Below are 26,168 nucleotides of genomic sequence, written 5' to 3'. Positions count from 1 at the left end.
TTCCCGGCAAAGATGATGATTCTGCGAGATCACTTTCACCTCTTGTACTAAGATCCAACGGTTTCATTGAATCCATGCTTTAAAAGCAATCTATAACTCCTTTTCACTAAAAGCACCTCTATATTTCAACAGCAAACAATTCAGGAAAATAAGGTTTGTTCTCCAGTGTTTCTATTAAGATTTTTTATTTCCTTCACCACCTAAAACAATAAAAGAAATTAAGAATTAGTTATTTGATGTATTACGACTTCCAATTACAAAATATAAGTTCCCTTTCAACTTCACTACTACATTTCGTCCTGGGTAATATGTTCAAACAATCTCGGGTCTCTTTTTATTGCATTAGCTTTCAACATGAAAAACCCTTAAGTTCAATCTGCGGTAACGTTAAACGTTCTGTCGCCATATATCCTCATTGTTACACTAGCGTTTATGAAATAAAACACAAAAGTTTACAATAATAATAATAATAATAATAATAATAATAATAATAATAATAATACTTACCGAATATTAATTTATCTCTGTTTAAGTGATAATTCAATTCCAATCCAAGCCTTTCGTGCTCTCTGCTTTTCTCGCTCCTATCACTTTATTATTTGCTTCAGCACCTAAAACAAAAAAGAAAAAATGCAATTAGTTACCGTATTACAACTTTTCAAATTACAAAATATAATATTCAACGTAACAATAACGTTCAACCATATTGGCTTTGCATGTAAAAGAGCCATTGTTCGATTCCCGGGGCGCATTCTGTTAACTACTTATCCAATATAAGATTGTAAAATATAGCATTTATAACTAAAAAAGTCTACAGTGCAAGCAAGCGTGCGGTTCTCCACGTAGGATAGCCCTGGTTCGATTCCCGGGGGTGCATTCTGCTAACTTTCTGTACAATATAATTTATATATACCTGTTATATCTTACACAATTCATAGCTACATATAAGTAACAACATCTGCTAAGCAAAATGTTTGTCGTACGGCTTTCACGTGGAAGAGTTCTGGTTCGATTCCCGGGGCGCATTCTGGTAACTTTCTGTACAATATAATTTATATATACCTGTTATGTCATACACAATTCATAGCTATATATAAGTAACAATATCTGCTAAGCATAAAATTTAGCGTACGGTTCTCCACCTGGGAGAATACTCATTCGATTCCCGGGGGCGCATTCTGTTGACTTCCTGTACAATATAATTCATATATACCTGTTATGTCTTACACAATTCATAACTATATATAAGTAACAAGTTCGCACTGCAAGCAAAATGTTTGTCGTACGGTTCTCCACGTGGGAGAATAGTAATTCGAGTCCCGGGGCGCATTCTGCTAACTTTCTGTACAATATATTTTTATATACCTGTTATGTCTTACACAATTCATAGCTACATATAAGTAACAACATCTGCTAAGCAAAGTGTTTGTCGTACGGCTTTTCACGTGGAAAAGCTCTGGTTCGATTCCCGGTGCAATCATTAATGATGATTCCCTCTACCCTCCATATTACATTATACTATATCTTAGTCACGTTATAATTCCATAAAAGTACACCGAGTCATATCATTTTCAATGCCGGAAAATCCGCAATTAATTCCCGATAAAACCAAACAGTTCCGTCCCCCTTATACTCCCAACAATTACAATATGTCCCTTTCCCATATAAAAGTAAACAAGTATAATACAAGAAAACTACAACGTTATTACTTACCAATCTTCCAATCTCTCCTAGTAGTAAAATATCTTCTTCGCAAAGTTAACACTTGATGTTCCTGCTGTATTCTTTCTAAATATACACATCATGCAAATGCATCAGTATTTATATGCCCTTCAATCTTTCCAGAAGTTTCGAGTGTGTTCTTTCCCCTATTCCAACAATAATAAATTAAAAAAAGATCTGGAAGTTTCCAGTGCTTTCTTTCACTCATACCAACGATCCAAATTTCTAGCATATTCTCCAGCAGCAGCTGCCGCGTTACATGTGCTGCATATTAATGAATTACCTTGTTCTACGTGTGTGATCTGCATATTTTATTTCCGAAAGGTTTTTTCTGTATTCTGCTTGTCCAATTAACATTTCTTTTCACCGGAAAAAAGGTGTATCCATTCTTCAAACTGTCATACTATAAAAAAGACCGCCCGTAAAAACAATTATTATGTACAACATCTTCACGGAATATGTAATTCAAAGCTATTCATCAATGTCAAGTTTGATTTTAACAAGCAGAAAAGTAAAGCAGCTTGCTACGTGTTATGAATACATAATTATGACCTTGCTTTACTTTTATCTAACAAGCTACTCTCGCCGTCATAACAGATGATGTTCTATTGGACTGTAGTCTGACATCAAAGTCCCCGTTGAAACAAAACTCCACCGAAGCATGAGCAAGGTAATTCGGCTCCACTGTTCTTTGCAAGCTTTCCAGAGACCAGTGATGATGTATGGACACGGACGTTGATGTATTTTCAACAAACCAAAACCGCAGAAGCCCATTGGGACGGCATCAGGGCTCCTCACAAGAATACTTTGAACGAAAGTATTATACGAATTCCTAATTCCAGTTCCATTTCCTGATAAAAACTCAGATGATCGGTATGGCCTTATCCATACGGATGGATTTTCACCTAATTGGCATTCGCACCCTACAATTGCATGATGAGAAAGATAGGTATCATAATGGATTTTTGGAAGTATCTTGCATTCTCCTTCACGTTTTCATCAACCTTGCATATTACCAATTTTCGTGCACAACTGAATCACAAACCATGCGGAAAACTTTCTAGCAATGGCGAACAAAGTTGCAGCAGCATTTGGCATCGTTCTCACGGTATATTAACGCCCGAATGAAATCACCAGCAATAAGATGGAAGTATGTTTCATCATTGTTACGTCTATCAGCCTGTTGGACTTGGCCATGTGCTTTTCGTATAGTTCTATGCAGTTTTTCGTTCTGCAAAGAGGCGCGGGAGCAGGTGATGTACGCACACCTCAGCCGCATCCATAAGGCCTATGTACATCATGAAGCCGCAGTCTTCATAGTTGAAGGTGCCAAATTGAATCGCTACACAGTGCGTCGAGCATGTGGGAGTAATGGACAAAAATAAAACAAATCATACTGAAGTTTTTATCACATATTTATTGTGCCGCAAGGCGTTCTTTGCTCACTTAGACTGAAGCAAAGTTGTTCTTGAAGTTATCGAACTTGACAACTACCGATTTTTACGTACCTGTGCTATAACTGCCCACTAGAGACAAAAAGTCTCACTTATGTAGAAAATAATATCCCGTTCAGGGCCGTAAAAAAAACTATGTTAGACATTTAAGGCCTTATGCACAGTAGTTCTGACGCGTGATTAGTGTATACTAAAGAGTTAACTAACATATGTTTCCTGCAGTAGTCAGGGCTTTAGTATGACGCTAAACATACGTCAAAACGACTCTGCATAAGGCCTTTACTGTTTACGGCACTCGTAAACACGAACTCATACGATTCAAAACTACATAACACTAAAATATAATGAAAAGCAGTGCATGAAATAACTGAAACAGTTCTGGAGGGTTTTTTTTTTTTTTTTTTTTTTTTTTTTTTTGATCAGTCAGTACCATCACTGTCTAAGTTATCAAATTCCATAGCGACAGAATTATGAAGCTGGACAGCATCAGTTTTGAAATAACTTTCCAGATCCGTATCTGTCCTCCTTTTCTTTGCGTGAATCTGTATCTTGGATGAGACAATAGAGTCAGATAGAATAAGCATATGCTTCATCAGGTCTAAATAAGTATTGAAGAGAAAAGTTTTCCGTATAAGATGTAGCCTAGTGTGACAGAAGACTTTGTGGAGGGCTTCTAAAGCTTCTTCCGCATATCCGACAATCCTGTGGACTATTCGTCATTTCTTCGTGTATTTAATTTCGCTGCTGCTTCTTTGGCAGCAAAGGCAAGCTCCTTTGCCGATTTAGTCGCTACAAGAGGATTTAAGCGCCTTTTCTTTGTTTTTACTGAACACTCTGTGAACTGTTTACTAGTTCTACCGCAAGTAGAGCAATCTACATCAGTCTTCACGTTGCTGTGATACCGAGCAGTTAACACTGTTGATACATAGTCCGGAAGTGTACATGCACGATCAAACCACTCTATTTTTGGCTTGGAAAACCGACCAAACTCTATGCGACATCCTCCATTTTTTTTTTTTTTTTTGTTTGTTTGTTTGCTCAAGGTCATATTAATAATTTACTAAACTTCTCTAAACTGTTGTACACATCTTCTGTGGCGTCTTCAAGTTTATAACGACTACAAATAGCCTTCATAGTTTCCGCTTTCTTTCAACTAGCACTGGTGGTTATCTATCTTTCAAAAATGTCCTTGTTTTTCATGGCGTCTTCTTTCGCAATTTCACTAATTACAGTCACAATTGCGGACACTTGCACACACACTATTGCTGAATCTAAAGGAAATCATCAAAGGAAGATATTCCTGCAGAAATCTCAAGACATGTTTAGGCTTTTTTGAGATATTCCAAATATACTAATCGTATATAAAAAATGGTTACCAATCGTTCGTCGTAAAGGAAAGAACATACCTGTGCTATAACTGCCCACTAGTGACAAAAAGTCTCACCTTTCGCTTTGGTCTGAAACACCAGTGCGACCGTTGTGGAGACACTGACTCAGGTCGGTTTAATATAGTAGTTGTGCATGCGAATTGTTATATGTAAGAGTGTCATCTCGATTCGGGTCCGTCTAATGTGGTGACTTTGCATGCGCCTCCTGTAGGCTGACGAGTTGTCATCAGTTTGTGGCTAGGGATTTCTGTCTTGTGAATCATTTGTGCTTCATTCCGTGCTATTTGCAAGTCCGAAGAAAATTGTTTCTTTTCTCATTTTTGTCCATTGGTCGATGCACTGTGCGCTAGCCCATCGCGCATTGGAACGGAGATGCTGGCACGCCAATCATAGGGTCCCTTGCAGCACTGCGGGATTCGCTCTCATGAGAGTCCTCGTCCTGATGCTCTTTGTGAACAACTGTTTTGCTACAGACTCCTGATTTGTGTAATGAGCCACAATAGATTTCCCAGTAGTCATCTGGAGCATCAACCTATTCTCCCGACACTGTTTTACTACGCCTATGTAGCAGAAAGGGACATAGAATAGGACACTGTTTAATTTAGAGGCCATTTGATGACGCACACTCACCCACAAATTCTAACACACTACTACTCACGACAGAGGACGCCGTCGTTCTAGCATCACTCCCTCATGTGGCAGTGGTTTTCCTAATTTGGTCCGATATAAATTGAACAATCTTTTGAAATACGCTCTATAATAAATACATAAAAAGGAGCAAGTTCTATCAAAGCTTTTAGAACTGAATACAACTTTTGATGTTGATAATATATTACGAATTTATTGATTTTTATTTGAAACAAAAAATCAATGAAACATATATTTTATAAAAATGCTTTTATTTACTTATAAGTAGTGATTTTCATATAAGATTTTTCCTTTCCATTTCACGTCACTTTTGCTCCAACAACTAATTCACAAAAGGTGGATTACACGTGTTAAAACACCTCACGAAACATATAACAAACAAAACTATTTTGTCAATTTTGATTCACTGTTCTATAAGGGAAATATATACAACACATGAAATATAGACAAACTATTGGGATTATGCACTTCTTTTTCGCTTAACACGTTGTATGATAACGTTCAAACATGTTGATTTCTATAGAAAATTACAATTTTCTTTAAAGAATAAACCTCTTTCATTACAGTTGTCTCTAATTTAGACGTAACTTGTTTCATTCTAAAACAGTAAAAATATATATGTCCAATTAATCAACTGATTCACATAATTTTCGTTAGATACATAATTTTGTTTTTATTATTATTATTATTATTATTATTATTACGGCAACTTCTCATTGGCCGATATAGTATGATTTTATACATCGTTGCTACCAGAACACGTTTCAGCAAGGCACCTCTTACACACTACCAAATTGTAGTTTATTGCCCGTCAATTCAGTATGACATTAAACTTAGTAATGCCATTTTAATATTTCAATATGTCAAAGACGCTTCCACAAAACACACGAAAAAAATATTAACAATTTCTGCTAATAACTCACATAAAAGCCATTTCAATTAAATACAGTGCCTTGTTAGACTTGAAGGCGTGTTCCGAAATTACATGTACAATTTTGATTGCCCAAAAAATTTAAAGAAATATTTTTGTCGTCTGTGCATACAAGAGCAAACTTATAAAAGTTTCATTAATACGAAAGTTGTTTTGTTTACTTTCAAGCACGACCCATAAATCTGACGATACCCCAGGAAAAGATCCAATGTGTAACATGGTTCAAACAAGCAAAGTTAGTTACATTAAGTCCAAGTTATTCCCGTACAAAATAATAAAGGAATCCACCACCCAAATCCTCAGATTGCAAATGGCACAAGAAGTTTATGAAAACTGTGGTCTACTTCATGGGAAGGGTGCTTATATATAAGTAAAGATGATATAGAACCTATTTGTCAGGGAAGTCCAGTTATATAGCGCTTCTAGTCAGTTAAGATTATTCACTAGAACAATAAACAGGATAGTTAAAGGGCTTACAGATGTTTGTCTACTAAAAGGTGCTCTTGTTACAGCCAGTGCACCTCAAGATAAACCAGAAGTTACGACATGCATTTCTTCAGCTATTTATAACTTTTTTTTTTTTTTGAGAGAGAGAGAGAGAGAGAGTTCTCGTCCTGATATGAAATAACTAATTTTGGCAATGAATAACAAATATACTTACGTACATCATCCAACGAAGAAAGAGATTTCAAGCATAACAAACAAGATTTACTGCGTTCGTACAGAGTGTCAATTTATAGTTGACAATGTAGTTAACACATATCCAAATAATAATAAACTATCTTGCCAGAAGCAAACATTTTCTCTAGTAAACGGTCACATAAAAAACAGAAGACGTGAATGAAATTTCTGATGTTATTATTGAGAAAATTTTTGTTAAATAAGTGTGGTGTAAAAAAATGCCATTTCTTCCTTTGCTACAGAGACAACGTGTAGGAGAAAAATCATTCAACCTATAAACGATTTCCAATAAGAACAAGACAACAGTTGGATCAGTTTGTAATTATCATGTAATTGATAGAGAAATATGTTTACCGTACGTTAAAATTCTACGTAAAAGCGGCCATTTTAAAAGTACGCGTGTGAATTTTTCGTCCTTGTTTAACGATTTAAAGTTTTATTACTGATTATTGCTTTTTAAGGATATTTCTAAAAGAAGAATATAGCATAGTTCTTAAATATGTTTCACTTCGTTGACTTATAATTGACACTTGCAGTCGATTGAACCCTGTCCCACTGGGTTTCCATTAAATTATATATTCTACCGCAGCAGAGCTGCGAAATCATCTTGTTTGACCTTTCTTCAAAGAACAAAATGATGAGAACTCTTCTCACTGCTATGAATACTTCGCGGACAATTATATGGCCTACTTATCGATTTTAGTGCTCTATGGATATACATGACATAATGGAATACCTTCGAACCAGAGTGCATGTGAGATTATTTTGACCATTCTTGTGAATTTTAGTGGGGAAGAAAACTTAAGATCCACTTACCTGGAAGAAAAGGAAGAACAAACCTAAGAACGACATCGATTGGGTGCAGAAAAGAAGTCCTGGATATCTCGGAAAAATAACATGATTTGAATCCTTTGTCATTTAAACTTTACCTTGTTGTTGGCTTAAAAGCGATGTTAAGCTGTAACGACATTTTTATTTTTTAAATGAGAACTAACTTTGTGAAAAATGTGAGATTACAGTGTGTGATTTCCGATTTCATATGGGCGAAAAAGTTAGAAGACAAATAGATTTCAAAATCTTGTGAAACACCGAATCTACTTCAAATTGTGGAATTTACATTGTCGGTTCCAGTAAACAATGATGCGACTGGATTTTTTCTTTCTATCATGAAAAATTTGTAGATAGATGAGTGAGACAGACTGGAAACTATTTTGATTGCGTAAACGACTTTTCAAAAAATTGCATTAAATCTTTGTTATCTCTGCAGAACCAAAATGTACGAGGGCTGATCAACAAAGATTGAGACTGATTATTGTATCGCAGTTTCCTTTGTTTCCGAATGCCGGTACGTTTGATAGTTGAAAGAGTTGTGTTTCATGTATACTCTCATTAGGTGGCAGCATTGTCATATAGGCGGGTTGGGAGTAATCCGCTGTGTTTTAGACACTGCTTTCATTTCGCCTCACAACGTGCTATGTATATGTATACAATGGAGGTTACACGAGAAGAACAGTATAGAGCAATAAAGTTTTGTTTTCGCTTGAACCATACAGCTTCTGAAATATACGAAAACCTCAAGCAAGCTTGTTCCGGAGTCAACAGTCGTGGTACCCAACGGGCGCAAACATGGGACATATGGAGGTGATCGTACATCATTGAAAAAAACACTACCATGTGAAATTCCCAACACTTCAGTTAGTTTACGTAATGTTATCCTTCGATCCTCACGGACAATCACAGCAGCAGTACTGAGGTTTCTGTCACAGCAGAGGCCGAAACACCAGGTCCACCTTGCTTAAAGCATGAAACTCGTCTTTCTTTGAATTCTTTGAACCACCGAAACACTGTTGCTCGAGGTAATGCACTTTCACCGTAAGCTTACTTGAGCTTTCCGTATGTTTCAGAAGCTGTATGGTTCAAGCGAAAGCAAAACTGTATTGCTCCGTATTGTTCTTCACGTGTAACCTCCATTGTATGCATATACATAGCACGTTGTGAGGCGAAATGGAAGCAGTGTCTAAAACACAGCGAATTACTCCCAACCTACCGATACAATGCTGCCACCCAGTGAGAATATACATGAAACACAACTCTTTCAATATCAAACGTGCCGGCATTCGGCAACAAAGGAAACTGCGGTACAATAAAAAGTCTCAGTCTTTGTTGATCAGCCCTCGTACTACTGCACGTAACAAAAGTACAAATATACATTTAAACTCAACATCAAATGGGATAACATCAGAGTAAGACATTTTTCTATCAATGCATCCATATATTATGTGCTAGATGTATATTTTTTTCTAATGATAATCCAAGATACCGAATTCTACTGAGTTTTTTTTTTTTTTTGGGGGGGGGGGGATATTTTCCCAGAAATATATTTCAGTCTTACTGTTGCAGAAGAGGGCTAATTAATGTGGTGTCCGTCTATATTAATTACATCTAAAATTAATTATGGTTCCCGAATCTTTAATTTACAGACAGGTATATACTGAAGAATTTGGAAGTCACTATAGCAACTTTTGTTAGTGTTTCGTAAACGTGTGCCTGTTTTCACAATACCTTTAGGTATTAGCAGTTTTATATGGAAACATCTTATTTCTTTTTATGCATATTTTATTAATTTCGATTTTATACGAAATTTATTTTAAATGAACATAATATGACACAAAAAACAGATATATTGTGCAGCACAATGATACAATGTTGATTTTTTTAAACTAAAAATTAAAAGCTAAACTAAGTTTGCCGATTCGATTGCTTACTCAGGGCTATGACCAACTAAATGGCCAAAACTAACATGATTCTTTTCCTTTTGCGTGTATCATTTATTTCTCCTATCCTCTAGTAACACAAAATTATTAATTCACCCAGTCCTTCATTAAAAATAAGATGTCAGCTATTATAATTTTATACACTATTTGACATGAAAAAGTTTGCATTTACCTAACAGATCTAAACTTACAAGAACAACAAATGTAAGATAATAACAATCCTATTCGATTTATATGCCAAACAATCATTCTTACTTTCCACAGATAACAAGTACATGCTAGAAAAATATATGTTTTTTGTCATTTAAAAAAAATGATTAACAATAGTTATGGACGGAATGAACTAGTATAATAACACACGTATTGTGTTTACAATTATAAAACTACACTGTAAAATATTTCTAACACTAACATCGATAACTTTATTAAAAAGCTTCACTGTAAAATAAATACATTTACTTCGTAATTCCTCCCATACTAGTTCATGATATTTTATAACGCAAGGCTTGCGCGACAACAGAAGGTGCGCATAACTTTTAATGTAGATAACATATCTGATTTTTAATTCTTTGCGTAAGAATTTCTTTTATCATATTAATATTACCATAATGCCAATGATAAGCATTAGAGATTGCAATTTTCTTCAGCATGTTACAGACATACACGTATCCGTTTTTGTTTAACTGTCAGCTACTTTGTATCTCTCTCTCAGTGATAAATAAAACCAATGCTTCGCTCACACACTCGTGTGCATTTTTATATTTTAAACTATATAAAATCTGTATTGCAAAATTTCAAGTTTTTAATGCCGAACTGTATGATTATATAAATAATCTCTATCTCTTCCTTCATCTAGTTTTGCTACTACACAGAAAACAAGTTCAAAAATAAAGATACAGTGTATATAGACTGCCAGAAAAAAGATCCGATGGCAGTTTTGACAACACTGATGTGTCTTCGGATCAAGGTAGATTATTAGTAATACAAAATAAAATCTACAAGAGGAAGGCATGTATGATACGTGTTTGAAATGGCGTCACCAATTCAATGTGGAAATACACCAACAGAAATGCATACAACCAACCACAGATATGACTGCTGAGACGATCACGAGACAAAAGGCTGGAAGTGGTGCTGGGAATTATCGCAAGTATGAAACAACGTTCATGATGAAAAATGGAGGACTAGGTTATTGCTAATTTATAAAATGTGAAGGAATTCGTGCCAAACGACGAGTGACGATACAAGAAATGAATCAATTGTGACCAGAGGTGTTGAAAACCATTTATCAAATATATCCAGGAGTCTTAAGACAACGATTTATGACATTCTGGTGAACAGATTAGACTTATATAAAAAAATTCTGTTCTTGCTAAGCACCCAAAAGAGCAGGTCATGATGTGGCACAAATAATGGGAGGCTGACTTCTATGATTCAAAGTTACAAAAACTGGTTCTCAGACCAGACAAGTGCTTTAATAATGGAGGTGATTAACCAGAAAAAGAACCATATATGTTAATAAATAATTTTCATCTTTCGATTTGTGATTACTAACTTTTCAATACCTCGGTATACTTAATTTCCGAACACGACATGTATATCAAATCACAGGGCTTACAGCTCAGAAAATACATGATTTTAAGAAAAGATAAACGACCATCCTCGTAACAAAGCTGTATCTTTTTTTCTTCATTAAATTATTAGTATTACTACTAAAGTACACTAATTTATTTCATCATATTTGTTACCTTTAATGTTAATTTCTGTCTTAACTTCGTATTAAGAATGTGCGGAAGAAATTTATAAATTCTATTCACACTTAAATAAAAATATTTTTTAAGATTTGATCTCTATTAATTAATATCGGAGAAAATGAGTAATTTTATCAGCTTACTATTTTAGGTTTCAATTCTTACCTTTGTTCGCCACTCGATATTTTAAATACTAAAATACAACACTTAAATTTTCTTACCGCTATCGACATTGGTTTACTGTATGTTTTATTTCCTGACTTCATTCTTTCTATTAATAATATGGTGGTATTTCTTATACGTGAAGCTCGATAAACAAAAGAAAATCTTACGCGAGCACTCCTGAATATACTAATCTTCAAATTATTACAAATTCCTTTTTCTAGCGAACATAGAATAAAAGATGTACAGTAATAAATAAATAATAAATAACATTAAGTAAAATACAATAATAAATAATTTTTGGTTTCTTTTTTCCTGCTTGACTAGATCGTTACAAGAAAAATCTCTTGTAGGTACAATTCTTTGAATTAAAAAATTTACAAATTAACATTTTTTTTACTTATAAATGTGATTGAAAAAAACCTCAGTTGAGTATAAACACTGTTGCTGCTCTTGTATAGTAAAAATAAAACTATTTTATCATACATACAGCATTGGATGTTTACAATATACTAATATATCGCAAAAACTTATCAAGTTCTCGTTCAGTTTCCTCAGCAGACTGAGAACTATATTCTTTCTTAATTTGATGAACTTCAACTTTCCCGCAAGAGGTTGCTAAAGCCTGAAATAAAATAGTGTTAATTATTACTATTAGAATCGAACATACCAACTAAATATAGCACATCTGATTCGATATACACAATATTCATGTTAACCTCCACACTTACACTAAAATAAAAATGAAAGAGATATGTATAAGTAATGCAGAAATCCACATTTCTTGATACGTTTCCTTAACATTAAGTAATTAAATAATTACTTTCCTATAAATTAAAGACAAGAATTTCTTTAAAATAAACTAATCTTTGTTTAAAATAAAGATTAATTTCCATGAAGTTTTATAATTATTTGCATAAAGCTGATACATTGTAAGAGAAGTTTCACTCACACATAGACTAAAGAAAATATTAAAAACTCTCGGTCTTGAGAGTCATGCGCATAATCTATGCACTTGAAGAACTATAAATCAAAAATAATAATACAAGAAGAATTGGTCAAATTAAATCTAAAAGAGAGCAATCTGTGAAGAAAGCAATAATACTAGGGATTGACTCTGTAAGGTGTTAATTTATAAGGTGAGTCATCGAAGTTACTTATTCTCCTGATATGAAGCTTTATTTCTAACAAAATGTGAAGTTCACGTACTTTTGCATAGGAAAATGCCTCTTCGTATCACCTAGAGGCAATACTTCTAAAAGCTCCAAGAAATTTTAACAAATTAATTACAAATAGTTTCTTTCCTTTGAATAAAAATTGGAATCAAGGTCTTCAATTATATAAATATTTGATATCATAGGCTCCTGAGCTAATCAATTTTAAAGTTCATGAACATTACTCTAAAATTTTGATTGAAAATAAAAGATTTACTGGTACTTAACGAATCACTAAAATAAACATGACTTAAAAATTAATTTGCATCGATTAGACACACAATATTGAATATTTATATGCTACAATTTAAATAAATTTGTTTGCTAAAAAAAAAATGCTTTACACAGATTATTTGCTTAGACTATCACAGACAATGTTTTATGTAAGTTACTAATAGTTGTATTAATGAAATGAAATGAAATCTTTAAGTTTTACGTCCCACGGTTATGCCGGTTAGGCTAAAGGAGACGGTGATTATGATAGATGAGTGAAATGGTGGAATGAAGAAAGTGGGAGGAAACGGGAGAACCCCGAGAAAACCCACGAGCACGGTGTTTGTCCACCACAAAGTTCACTTGGCGGAGGCTGGAATCGAACCCGGGACCCCAAGCACCAGAGGTGAACGCTCTACCACTGAGCCACCGCGCCCCCCATAGTTGTATTAAGTTTGATCGATGCAGTTCACTCAGCTGTTGCTCACACAATATTGCTTTCAGAGGGATTAGGAACAACTAAGTCCCTTTTTATATACCATAGTGAGATATTATTATAAAAAAAAAGATATAGTAATGTAATAATTATAACAGTAATAATAACGACTTACTAGATGTGGAGGCATCTTTCCATCAGGTAAACTGGGTGACAGCGCCATAGTTGTAACAGTCTTATCTCTGAAAGGCACAGAATACACTGGACAAATGTCACTAGTGCTGAGGTCCCAAACATGGATCCTGCGGAACAAACCAAATAAACTCTTCTTAACACATACGTCTCCACAATGCTAACATTATTTAAAGGAATGTGTTTACAACTGATTGGCACACTACCAATAACCAATATAGCAAGGAGTGAACCAGAAATAAAATTCGGTAGCACAAAATAGTAATATCTTTAACAAAAAACATTCCTAATGCAGTGTTTTAATGCTCCTTTGTTCCCGACTGATTAGAGCGTATATTTTCAGTGTGCGCGAGTGGTAGAAAATGGATCGATCTGGCTCATAATAGGCCAACATAGGACGTAAGAGAACAACTCACAAGCCCCTGGGAAAATGACCATCGTACACCGTGAGCCCACGGTCTTTTACGACCTCCATTTTAGGGGTGAATTTATTCCCTTTTATGACCACTTTTTAGGGGGTGTATTCGTTCTCTTTTACGACCTCCATTTTAGGGGGTGTACTCGTTCCCTTTTATGAGCATATTTTCCAACCCCTACGAACACATAACAGAACATCAGACTACGTAACATAACGAACATACAGCAGAGCAGATTGAACTCGTTCCCTTTTATGAACACTTTTTCAGGGGTGAACTCGTTCTCTTTTATGAGCATATTTTTCAACCCCTATTTTAACATAGGAGATAACACATACGATTACGAACACATAGAAGAACAGATAACACATAACACTACGTAACACACAGGAGAGCAGATAACACTTTTTCAAGGGTGTATTCATTCTCTTTTATGAGCATATTTTTCAACCCCTATTTTAACATAGGAGATAACACATACGATTACGAACACATAGAAGAGCTGATAACACATAGCACTATTTTAACATAGCAGAACATAAGACTACGTAACATAGCAAGGGTGTACTCGTTCCCTTTTATGAGCACATTTTTTCAACCCCTATTCTGAAGATAGGAGATAACACATAAGATTACGAACACATAGAAGAGTACGTAACACACAGCAGAGCAGATAACACATAAGAGTACGTAACATAACAAGGGTGAACTCGTTCTCTTTTATGAGCATATTTTCCAACCCCTATTCTGAACATAGCAGATAACACATAGAAGAGCAGATAACACATAGCACTATTTTAACATAGCAGATAACATATAAGATTACGAACACATATAAGAGGAGAAGACTACATAACATAGCAGGCCTCCATTTTAAGGGTGAACTCGTTCTCTTTTATGAGCATATTTTTCAACCCTTATTTTAACATAACAGAAATGACATAAGAATACGTAACAAAGCAGATAACTCATTCCAACACTTATTTTAACATAACGAGCAAAGATTACAATCAAACACCCACGGTCTACAGATAATCATTTTAGAGGGTGTATTCATTCATTCTGTTTGATGACCATTTTTTCCACCCCTAATGAAATTACATAGGAGAGCAGATAATACATAAGATTCGTTCCCTTTTATGAACACTTTTTAAGGGGTGAACTCATTCCCTTTTATGATTACTTTTTCAACCCCTATTTGAACATTATAACATAGCAGAAATGACACAAGCATGTCCCCAAACTACTGACCATCGTGAACAAAGGTCAAACTCGAAAACGAAACAACATATCGAGGTGCTGTTTCCACATTTAGCAATTGGTCATCAACTAGTACATGTTAAAAAAGTACTGACCATCAAGGTCAAAAATTAAAACTCGAAAACAGACCCATATTTAGTAATTGGTCATCAGGTACTACATGTCCCAAAATTAGTGGCCATCGAAGTCAAAGGTCAAAATACTTAAAACCCAATAACTCGAAAACGGTGCCACACATTGAGGTGGTGTTTCCACATTTAGTAACTGGTCATAAAATACTACAAGTTCCAAAATAATGATCATCGAGGTCAAAGGTCAACATACTTAAAACCTAATAACTCGACAACTGAGACACATATTGAGATGGTGTTTCCAAATCTAGTAACTGGTCATCAACTACTACAAGTTCCAAAATAATGATCATCGAGGTCAAAGGTCAACATACTTAAAACCTAATAACTCGACAACTGAGACACATATTGAGATGGTGTTACCAAATCTAGTAACTGGTCATCAACTACTACAAGTTCCAAAATAATGACCATCGAGGTCAAAGGTCAACATCCTTAAAACCTAATAACACGAAAACTGAGCCACGTATTGAAGTGCTGTTTCCACATTGAGTAATTGGTCATCAACCACTGCAAGTTTAAAAAATAATGACCATTGAGGTCAAAGGTCAAAACTCGAAAACTGAGCCAAATATTGAGGTGGTGTTTCCACATTTAGTAATCGGTCACCAAAGACCACATGTACCAAAAGTGTCGACCATCGAGGTCAAAGGTCAAAATACTTAAACCTAATAACACGAAAACGGAGCCAAATATTGAGGTGGTGTTTCCACATTTAGTAATAGTTCATCAATCACTGCAAGTTCCAAAATAATGACCATCGAGAGCTCGTAAACGGAGCAACGGATAAATTTTGTACCAAGCAGAAAAAGTGAAGGAGGAATAAATTTGAGTGGCCTATTGAATTTTGCACCAACGAGCAATCTAATTTGTAACTAGCTCAGAATTTCTGTAACGAAAAAAATAATTTGGATGGACTAACGAAAAAGAAAGCAAATATATGCCATTTTAACTAGCTGAGAATTATAGGTCTTCTTGTACTAATTAAATAAATGAAGGAATATTGTACCAATGAGAAATGTCATTTTTCTAGATCATGTTCTAATATTTAAACAAACAAAGGGGTGAATTTGAGTGATCTATTCAATTTTGCACCAACGAGAAATAACTGCGTATTTTAAATCATTTTGTACTATATAAAGAAACAAACAATCGGATAAATTTAACCGGCTCAGAAGTTCAATAGGAAGAAAAAGTGAAGGGCTATTATTTAAATAAACGAAGGAATAGAGTATTTAGTTTTTGTACCAACTAGAAAAAAAGAAGTGAAGTATGAATAAAATTTAGGTGGACTATTTTCTTTTGTACCAACTGGAATGTTCTATTTTTGTATCAATCAGAAAAAAAAACGAAGAGCCATTTTAACAAGTTCATAATTTCTGTAACGAAAGAATAATTTCGATGTTCTACTTTTTATACCAACGAGAAAAAATGAACTAGCAGAATATTTAAATATACGAAAGAATAAATTTAAGTGACCTATTCAATTTTGTACCAATGAGAAATGGCTCAGCAAAAGGCGAAGAAGGACTATTTTATATAATTTTACTACTCAAATAAACAATGGAGTATTTAGTTTTGCACCATTTTGGAGTATTCAAATAAATAAAGGAATAAATTTGAGTGACTTATAATTTGTATCAATTCTAAAATCAATTAAACGAAGTAATGCATTTGAAAAACCGAAGTTGAGTATTTTATACCATTTTGTATTATTTCAACAAACAAAGGAATAAGCAAAAAAAGGATCATTTTATATCATTTTAAACTAGTCTAATAAACGAAGGCATAAATATGAGTGAGCTATTTAATTTTGTAGCAACCAAAGGATTTTCACGAAAGAACAAAATTGTACTAATAAGAAAAAGCGAAGAAGACCCATTTTAACTAACTGAGAATTTCTGTACCTTTTTGTACTATTTAAACAAACGATGGGATAAATTTGAGTGACCTGTTTTTTTGTACTAACTAGAAAAATCGAAGAAGGTACCTTTATACTAGCTCAATGAACGAAAGAACAAATTTGGGTGTTCTACTTTTTTATACCAAACAAGGAAGAACCATTTTAACTTGCTGAGTATTTTGTACTACTCAAATGAACGAAAGAAAAAGCGAAAAAAGACCTTTTTAACTAGCGCAGAATTTCTGTAACGCAAAAATTAATTTGGATGGAGTAACAAGAAAGAAAGCAAAGATATGCCATATTAACTATTTAAATAAACGAAGGGATAAATATAAGTGATCTATTCCATTTTGTACCAAGGAGAAATGCCATTTTTATCTAACTTAGAATTTCTAGTGCATGTTGTATTATTTAAACAAAACGAAGGGCTAAATTTGAGAAAACGAAAATGAACCATTTTACTCAAATTTGGATGAAGTATTTAGCTTTGTATGAACCAGAAAAAAAAGTAAAGAAGAACCATTTTAACTAACTTAGATCTTTATACCATTTTGTACTACTCCAATAAACGAAATTTTATTTTTGTACCAATCAGAAGAAAATCAAAGAAGGGTCATTTTAACTAGCCAAGCAGAAAAAAGGAAAGAATTAACACTTTGTACTAACCAGAAAAGGAGAAGAAGGATCAGCATTCTATACTTTTTGTGCCATTTATTGGGGTGTCCTATTTCTTTTTTTACCAACGGAACCATTTTTAACTGACTTAGAATTTTATACCTTCTTGAAAAATTTGTATCAAATCGAAAAAAAGCAAGGAAATACCATTTTAAATAGCTCAGCATGTTATAGCTTTTCGTGTTTTTGGTCTACCCAATTTAAACAAACAAAGGAATAAATTTGTGTGACCTATTCACTTTTATAGCAAGCAGAAAAAGGAAAGAATACATTTGAGTGGCTTAAGCAAAGAAGGTCAATGGTAACTAGCCTTTTTGTGCTATTAAATTTGAGTGACCTATTGAAGAATGAATAAATTTTGTTTGCAATTAAAAAAAACGGAGAAGGTCTACTTTCTGTACCAACCATAGAAAAACAAATTTGTTTGACCTATTCACTTTTATAGCAAGCAGAAATAGCACGAAAAAAAAGGGAAGAAGGTTCATTATAACAAGCTAGGTATTTTTACACCATTTTGTATTACGGGTGATCTATTTCATTTGTGTAACAATCAGAAGAAAAGCTCAGAATGTTATACCTTTGTGATGCTACATTTTGTATTATTTTTGTGTCAACCAGAGAACAATTTAAATTGCCTCTCCCTGACAAATCAGTTGCCAGAGTCCAATGTTTGTAATCTATTAAATTCTTAATATTACAATACTACAAATTGATCCATTTATCAGTTCAATTCTCTGTAACCTTTTGTAATTTTAGCACTAACATGTTCGTCTATTCATACATAATCAAATGTATATGCTACAGTGTCTCAGTGTTCATTTACAGAATTAAATAATTGTTTATCTTTCTCTAAAAACATTTCTACTATTTTGTTGATATAATAATCACACTCTGTAATGTATTCATATACCAGATTAAATTTTTTCTCCAAAGTATAAGTGTTCTTAATATTACAACCTTTAAAATGCTTCTTTAAATAGAGTTTATAGATTTTCTCTCTCATTGCACGTTTAATTAAGATTGTCCACGCCTTTTGTAATAATTCGTAATCATACTGCAGCAAACAGTTGTGATCTTTTTCATTTTCATTATGGTTAGAACATGCTTCACATAATAATACTGAATTTGGTGTATACTCATTAAATAATTGTATAACACATGTATTACTAATATTTTCACTAGTACACTCGCACTCATTAGCTTCCAGTTCAAAACAGGTAATATTTGAAACACTGTCATCATCACTTTCCGGGAGTATTTCATCATTATATCTATTATAGCGTCTAAAATAATATAGTTCTTCTAGTTCTTGTGTTGGATATATGATTCTCACTTTATCACGTAATTCATCTGGCAAATCGGGGTCAGACGGCTGGATTAACAGTATTGGTTTCTCGTTTTCACGCTGAATTTCTTTTTCTCTAGGTGAAACATAAACAATTTCCATGCTCTTCAGCAAAAACCAATCAAATAAATAATTTTATATATCTACAATAAAAACATTCTATGCGTTCTCTGTGTTTAATAATATGTTTCAAGGCAATATAACATCATGATGTATGTTCTATTATTTTCCAAATATACTCTATAAACTTATATTCCATTATAATAAAATATATAAATGCAAAAATATATATTTGTCTTTTTGACTTAGACGAGGAAGGAAAGTTCTACAAAATAATTGAATCGTTGAACAATGGGCAGTACCTTACAACCTTCACTATACTAGCAATACAAATGTTAAATATCTGCAGCAACATGGAACTTTGAAAACTTTTCTTACTTTGATATGATCTCCTCTTCTGCTGTGATCAAAAATGGCCATGCATGATGTTACGCAAATTACTATGGAGTCTGTTCTACACAATTATGACGCAATTCTGGTTTGTTAAATCTTACGTTGAAATATTTTATAAGCCTTACTTAGTGACGGCAGAGGCAATTTAAATTGTTCTTTGGTTGACAAAAATACAAAATGTAGCATCACAAAGGTATAACATTCTGAGCTTTTCTTCTGATTGTTACACAAAAGAAATAGATCACCCGTAATACAAAATGGTATAAAAATACCTAGCTTGTTATAATGAACCTTCTTCCCTTTTTTTTCGTGCTTTTTCTGCTTGCTATAAAAGTGAATAGGTCAAACAAATTTGTTTTTCTATGGTTGGTACAGAAAGTAGACCTTCTCCGTTTTTTTTTAATTGCAAACAAAATTTATTCATTCTTCAATAGGTCACTCAAATTTAATAGCACAAAAAGGCTAGTTACCATTGACCTTCTTTGCTTAAGCCACTCAAATGTATTCTTTCCTTTTTCTGCTTGCTATAAAAGTGAATAGGTCACACAAATTTATTCCTTTGTTTGTTTAAATTGGGTAGACCAAAAACACGAAAAGCTATAACATGCTGAGCTATTTAAAATGGTATTTCCTTGCTTTTTTCGATTTGATACAAATTTTTCAAAAAGGTATAAAATTCTAAGTCAGTTAAAAATGGTTCCGTTGGTAAAAAAAGAAATAGGACACCCCAATAAATGGCACAAAAAGTATAGAATGCTGATCCTTCTTCTCCTTTTCTGATTAGTACAAAGTGTTAATTCTTTCCTTTTTTCTGCTTGGCTAGTTAAAATGACCCTTCTTTGATTTTCTTCTGATTGGTACAAAAATAAAATTTCGTTTATTGGAGTAGTACAAAATGGTATAAAGATCTAAGTTAGTTAAAATGGTTCTTCTTTACTTTTTTTTCTGGTTCATACAAAGCTAAATACTTCATCCAAATTTGAGTAAAATGGTTCATTTTCGCTTTCTCAAATTTAGCCCTTCGTTTTGTTTAAATAATACAACATGCACTAGAAATTCTAAGTTAGATAAAAATGGCATTTCTCCTTGGTACAAAATGGAATAGATCACTTATATTTATCCCTTCGTTTATTTAAATAGTTAATATGGCATATCTTTGCTTTCTTTCTTGTTACTCCATCCAAATTAATTTTTGCGTTACAGAAATTCTGCGCTAGTTAAAAAGGTCTTTTTTCGCTTTTTCTTTCGTTTATTTGAGTAGTACAAAATACTCAGCAAGTTAAAATGGTTCTTCCTTGTTTGGTATAAAAAAGTAGAACACCCAAATTTGTTCTTTCGTTCATTGAGCTAGTATAAAGGTACCTTCTTCGATTTTTCTAGTTAGTACAAAAAAACAGGTCACTCAAATTTATCCCATCGTTTGTTTAAATAGTACAAAAAGGTACAGAAATTCTCAGTTAGTTAAAATGGGTCTTCTTCGCTTTTTCTTATTAGTACAATTTTGTTCTTTCGTGAAAATCCTTTGGTTGCTACAAAATTAAATAGCTCACTCATATTTATGCCTTCGTTTATTAGACTAGTTTAAAATGATATAAAATGATCCTTTTTTTTGCTTATTCCTTTGTTTGTTGAAATAATACAAAATGGTATAAAATACTCAACTTCGGTTTTTCAAATGCATTACTTCGTTTAATTGATTTTAGAATTGATACAAATTATAAGTCACTCAAATTTATTCCTTTATTTATTTGAATACTCCAAAATGGTGCAAAACTAAATACTCCATTGTTTATTTGAGTAGTAAAATTATATAAAATAGTCCTCCTTCGCCTTTTGCTGAGCCATTTCTCATTGGTACAAAATTGAATAGGTCACTTAAATTTATTCTTTCGTATATTTAAATATTCTGCTAGTTCATTTTTTCTCGTTGGTATAAAAAGTAGAACATCGAAATTATTCTTTCGTTACAGAAATTATGAACTTGTTAAAATGGCTCTTCTTCGTTTTTTTTTCTGATTGATACAAAAATAGAACATTCCAGTTGGTACAAAAGAAAATAGTCCACCTAAATTTTATTCATACTTCACTTCTTTTTTTCTAGTTGGTACAAAAACTAAATACTCTATTCCTTCGTTTATTTAAATAATAGCCCTTCACTTTTTCTTCCTATTGAACTTCTGAGCCGGTTAAATTTATCCGATTGTTTGTTTCTTTATATAGTACAAAATGATTTAAAATACGCAGTTATTTCTCGTTGGTGCAAAATTGAATAGATCACTCAAATTCACCCCTTTGTTTGTTTAAATATTAGAACATGATCTAGAAAAATGACATTTCTCATTGGTACAATATTCCTTCATTTATTTAATTAGTACAAGAAGACCTATAATTCTCAGCTAGTTAAAATGGCATATATTTGCTTTCTTTTTCGTTAGTCCATCCAAATTATTTTTTTCGTTACAGAAATTCTGAGCTAGTTACAAATTAGATTGCTCGTTGGTGCAAAATTCAATAGGCCACTCAAATTTATTCCTCCTTCACTTTTTCTGCTTGGTACAAAATTTATCCGTTGCTCCGTTTACGAGCTCTCGATGGTCATTATTTTGGAACTTGCAGTGATTGATGAACTATTACTAAATGTGGAAACACCACCTCAATATTTGGCTCCGTTTTCGTGTTATTAGGTTTAAGTATTTTGACCTTTGACCTCAAGGTCGACACTTTTGGTACATGTGGTCTTTGGTGACCGATTACTAAATGTGGAAACACCACCTCAATATTTGGCTCAGTTTTCGAGTTTTGACCTTTGACCTCAATGGTCATTATTTTTTAAACTTGCAGTGGTTGATGACCAATTACTCAATGTGGAAACAGCACTTCAATACGTGGCTCAGTTTTCGTGTTATTAGGTTTTAAGGATGTTGACCTTTGACCTCGATGGTCATTATTTTGGAACTTGTAGTAGTTGATGACCAGTTACTAGATTTGGAAACACCATCTCAATATGTGTCTCAGTTGTCGAGTTATTAGGTTTTAAGTATGTTGACCTTTGACCTCGATGATCATTATTTTGGAACTTGTAGTAGTTGATGACCAGTTACTAGATTTGGAAACACCATCTCAATATGTGTCTCAGTTGTCGAGTTATTAGGTTTTAAGTATGTTGACCTTTGACCTCGATGATCATTATTTTGGAACTTGTAGTATTTTATGACCAGTTACTAAATGTGGAAACACCACCTCAATGTGTGGCACCGTTTTCGAGTTATTAGGTTTTAAGTATGTTGACCTTTGACCTCGATGATCATTATTTTGGAACTTGTAGTATTTTATGACCAGTTACTAAATGTGGAAACACCACCTCAATGTGTGGCACCGTTTTCGAGTTATTGGGTTTTAAGTATTTTGACCTTTGACTTCGATGGCCACTAATTTTGGGACATGTAGTACCTGATGACCAATTACTAAATATGGGTCTGTTTTCGAGTTTTAATTTTTGACCTTGATGGTCAGTACTTTTTTAACATGTACTAGTTGATGACCAATTGCTAAATGTGGAAACAGCACCTCGATATGTTGTTTCGTTTTCGAGTTTGACCTTTGTTCACGATGGTCAGTAGTTTGGGGACATGCTTGTGTCATTTCTGCTATGTTATAATGTTCAAATAGGGGTTGAAAAAGTAATCATAAAAGGGAATGAGTTCACCCCTTAAAAAGTGTTCATAAAAGGGAACGAATCTTATGTATTATCTGCTCTCCTATGTAATTTCATTAGGGGTGGAAAAAATGGTCATCAAACAGAATGAATGAATACACCCTCTAAAATGATTATCTGTAGACCGTGGGTGTTTGATTGTAATCTTTGCTCGTTATGTTAAAATAAGTGTTGGAATGAGTTATCTGCTATGTTACGTATTCTTATGTCATTTCTGTTATGTTAAAATAAGGGTTGAAAAATATGCTCATAAAAGAGAACGAGTTCACCCTTAAAATGGAGGCCTGCTATGTTATGTAGTCTTCTGCTCTTATATGTGTTCGTAATCTTATATGTTATCTGCTATGTTAAAATAGTGCTATGTGTTATCTGCTCTTCTATGTGTTATCTGCTATGTTCAGAATAGGGGTTGGAAAATATGCTCATAAAAGAGAACGAGTTCACCCTTGTTATGTTACGTACTCTTATGTGTTATCTGCTCTGCTGTGTGTTACGTACTCTTCTATGTGTTCGTAATCTTATGTGTTATCTCCTATCTTCAGAATAGGGGTTGAAAAAATATGCTCATAAAAGGGAACGAGTACACCCTTGCTATGTTACGTAGTCTTATGTTCTGCTATGTTAAAATAGTGCTATGTGTTATCAGCTCTTCTATGTGTTCGTAATCGTATGTGTTATCTCCTATGTTAAAATAGGGGTTGAAAAATATGCTCATAAAAGAGAATGAATACACCCTTGAAAAAGTGTTATCTGCTCTCCTGTGTGTTACGTAGTGTTATGTGTTATCTGTTCTTCTATGTGTTCGTAATCGTATGTGTTATCTCCTATGTTAAAATAGGGGTTGAAAAATATGCTCATAAAAGAGAACGAGTTCACCCCTGAAAAAGTGTTCATAAAAGGGAACGAGTTCAATCTGCTCTGCTGTATGTTCGTTATGTTACGTAGTCTGATGTTCTGTTATGTGTTCGTAGGGGTTGGAAAATATGCTCATAAAAGGGAACGAGTACACCCCCTAAAATGGAGGTCGTAAAAGAGAACGAATACACCCCCTAAAAAGTGGTCATGAAAGGGAATAAATTCACCCCTAAAATGGAGGTCGTAAAAGACCGTGGGCTCACGGTGTACGATGGTCATTTTCCCAGGGGCTTGTGAGTTGTTCTCTTATGTCCTATGTTGGCCTATTATGAGCCAGATCGATCCATTTTCTACTACTTGCGCGGTATCAGGTTTGATTCTCGCTAGGTTCACATTTTCAGTGTTGACTAGACATCTAGAAAGCTACGAACAGGGCGATGGGAGCTGATGAGGCGATCATATATCACCCACCAAAAAGCCGTCTAACCGATCATGGTCATAGAGTTGAGTTGAGTTGATTTTGAGTTTATCGTCCCGTTCAGCAGCGAGGCTATATGAGACGTGGACATACTGATTAACGTGGAATCCGAACCACATGAGCTCCCGCCGGGAATTGAACCCGGGCCTCCCGCGCCAAAGGCGCGTACGCTAACCGCTTAGCCACGGAGGAGCTCCATATCATGGTCACAGAGTTTAGATTATTATTATTATTATTATTATTATTATTATTATTATATAAACTATTATTCTAAATCCAAGGCTAAAATTTTATTCAATTTCTTGGTTGATATGACTTTAAGTGTTGACTCTGGGATGTCTGGTCTCGATCTAATCGATCTAATTTTGTATATCTATGTTCAATCTAGTAATAATGTAGCACCTCTGGTTCCGCCTGATCAGTGTCACGATCCTTTTGAAATTGTTGTCAAACTTGTAGTGCTCCACTACGTGCGATACAACAGTTAATTCTATGGCTTGATGTGCAATCCGCAGTTCATTTTAATGTTATGAAAGTTTGTTGTAAAACAGTTGAGAAATTTATATTGTTTAATTAATTTTATCAGTAGTACCCAGATTATATATCTGTACTTAAGTTAATTTGAAAACATCATTGTAAATAGACCATGAACACTCTTGAAGAAACTTATTCTCGGAAGTGAAAAAAAAGAAAATATTATTCTGTTATAAATTAAATACGTATTGTAGTTTGGAATTATCAAACTTCAACATAATTTATAAAATTTGCTCAGACAAAGGAGAATTCTATTATTGGAGAAATTCTATCTTCAGTGTGAAGTGAACCAGATAACATTGCCTGAGTAAGAATTAAGTATTTTTGTAATAGAAAGATATGACAAACAAAATGATAGCTTAATTTGTTTTAGGCTTGAGGGTCCTATTCCCTCAACACCACCGAAGCCTTCAGATATGATTTAATCTTCATATGAACAAGTCTGTCAAAATTATCAGTACTAAATATGCAATAATAGTTGACAAAATTTCCGTATTTCGATAATTATTGCAGTATGTATTTTGAAATGATGGTAAGTTTTCTGATTATCATTAAATACATCTTTCTTTTACCTGGATTTTTGCGATGTATATCAGGTCAAGAATATTGGATGTGCTGCGGTGATTCATGGGTATCGAAGCGAATATATATCTATCGAGGAATTTCATAGTTATTCTCCAGATTTTAAGGCTATCTAGATAGAACACAAATATGTCTTCTTCGAATTTTAAAAATGTATTAAAGGTGAAGTTAAATATTACATAGTAAATATGAAATACAAATGAATTACTTTGATATGACCGCAGAGGCATATCGCATATTGTATGAATAGTAGAT

The 26,168-nt window shown here is 33.7% G+C and overlaps 1 protein-coding gene across 1 annotated transcript in view; it reads right to left on the bottom strand.

Moving 5' to 3' along the window:
- Positions 1 to 6,732: 6,732 nt before the first annotated feature.
- LOC145668403 (cytoplasmic dynein 2 intermediate chain 1) overlaps positions 6,733 to 26,168 on the bottom strand; it is an 84,668-nt gene continuing 65,232 nt past the window's right edge. Inside the window, exons 17-18 of the mRNA XM_081736203.1 lie at positions 13,550 to 13,676; positions 6,733 to 12,136 (exon numbers count right to left, since the gene is read on the bottom strand). Coding sequence (XP_081592329.1) covers positions 12,014 to 12,136; positions 13,550 to 13,676 — 250 coding nt within the window. The 3' untranslated portion in view covers positions 6,733 to 12,013. The remainder of the gene's footprint in view (positions 12,137 to 13,549; positions 13,677 to 26,168) is intronic.

The sequence above is a fragment of the Thermobia domestica genome, chromosome 13, assembly GCF_964235325.1.
Source record: "Thermobia domestica chromosome 13, izTheDome1.hap1.1, whole genome shotgun sequence".
NCBI lineage: Eukaryota > Metazoa > Arthropoda > Insecta > Zygentoma > Lepismatidae > Thermobia > Thermobia domestica.
Note: the sequence above shows the minus strand (reverse complement) of the source record. Positions and strands in the feature narration are given on the sequence as shown.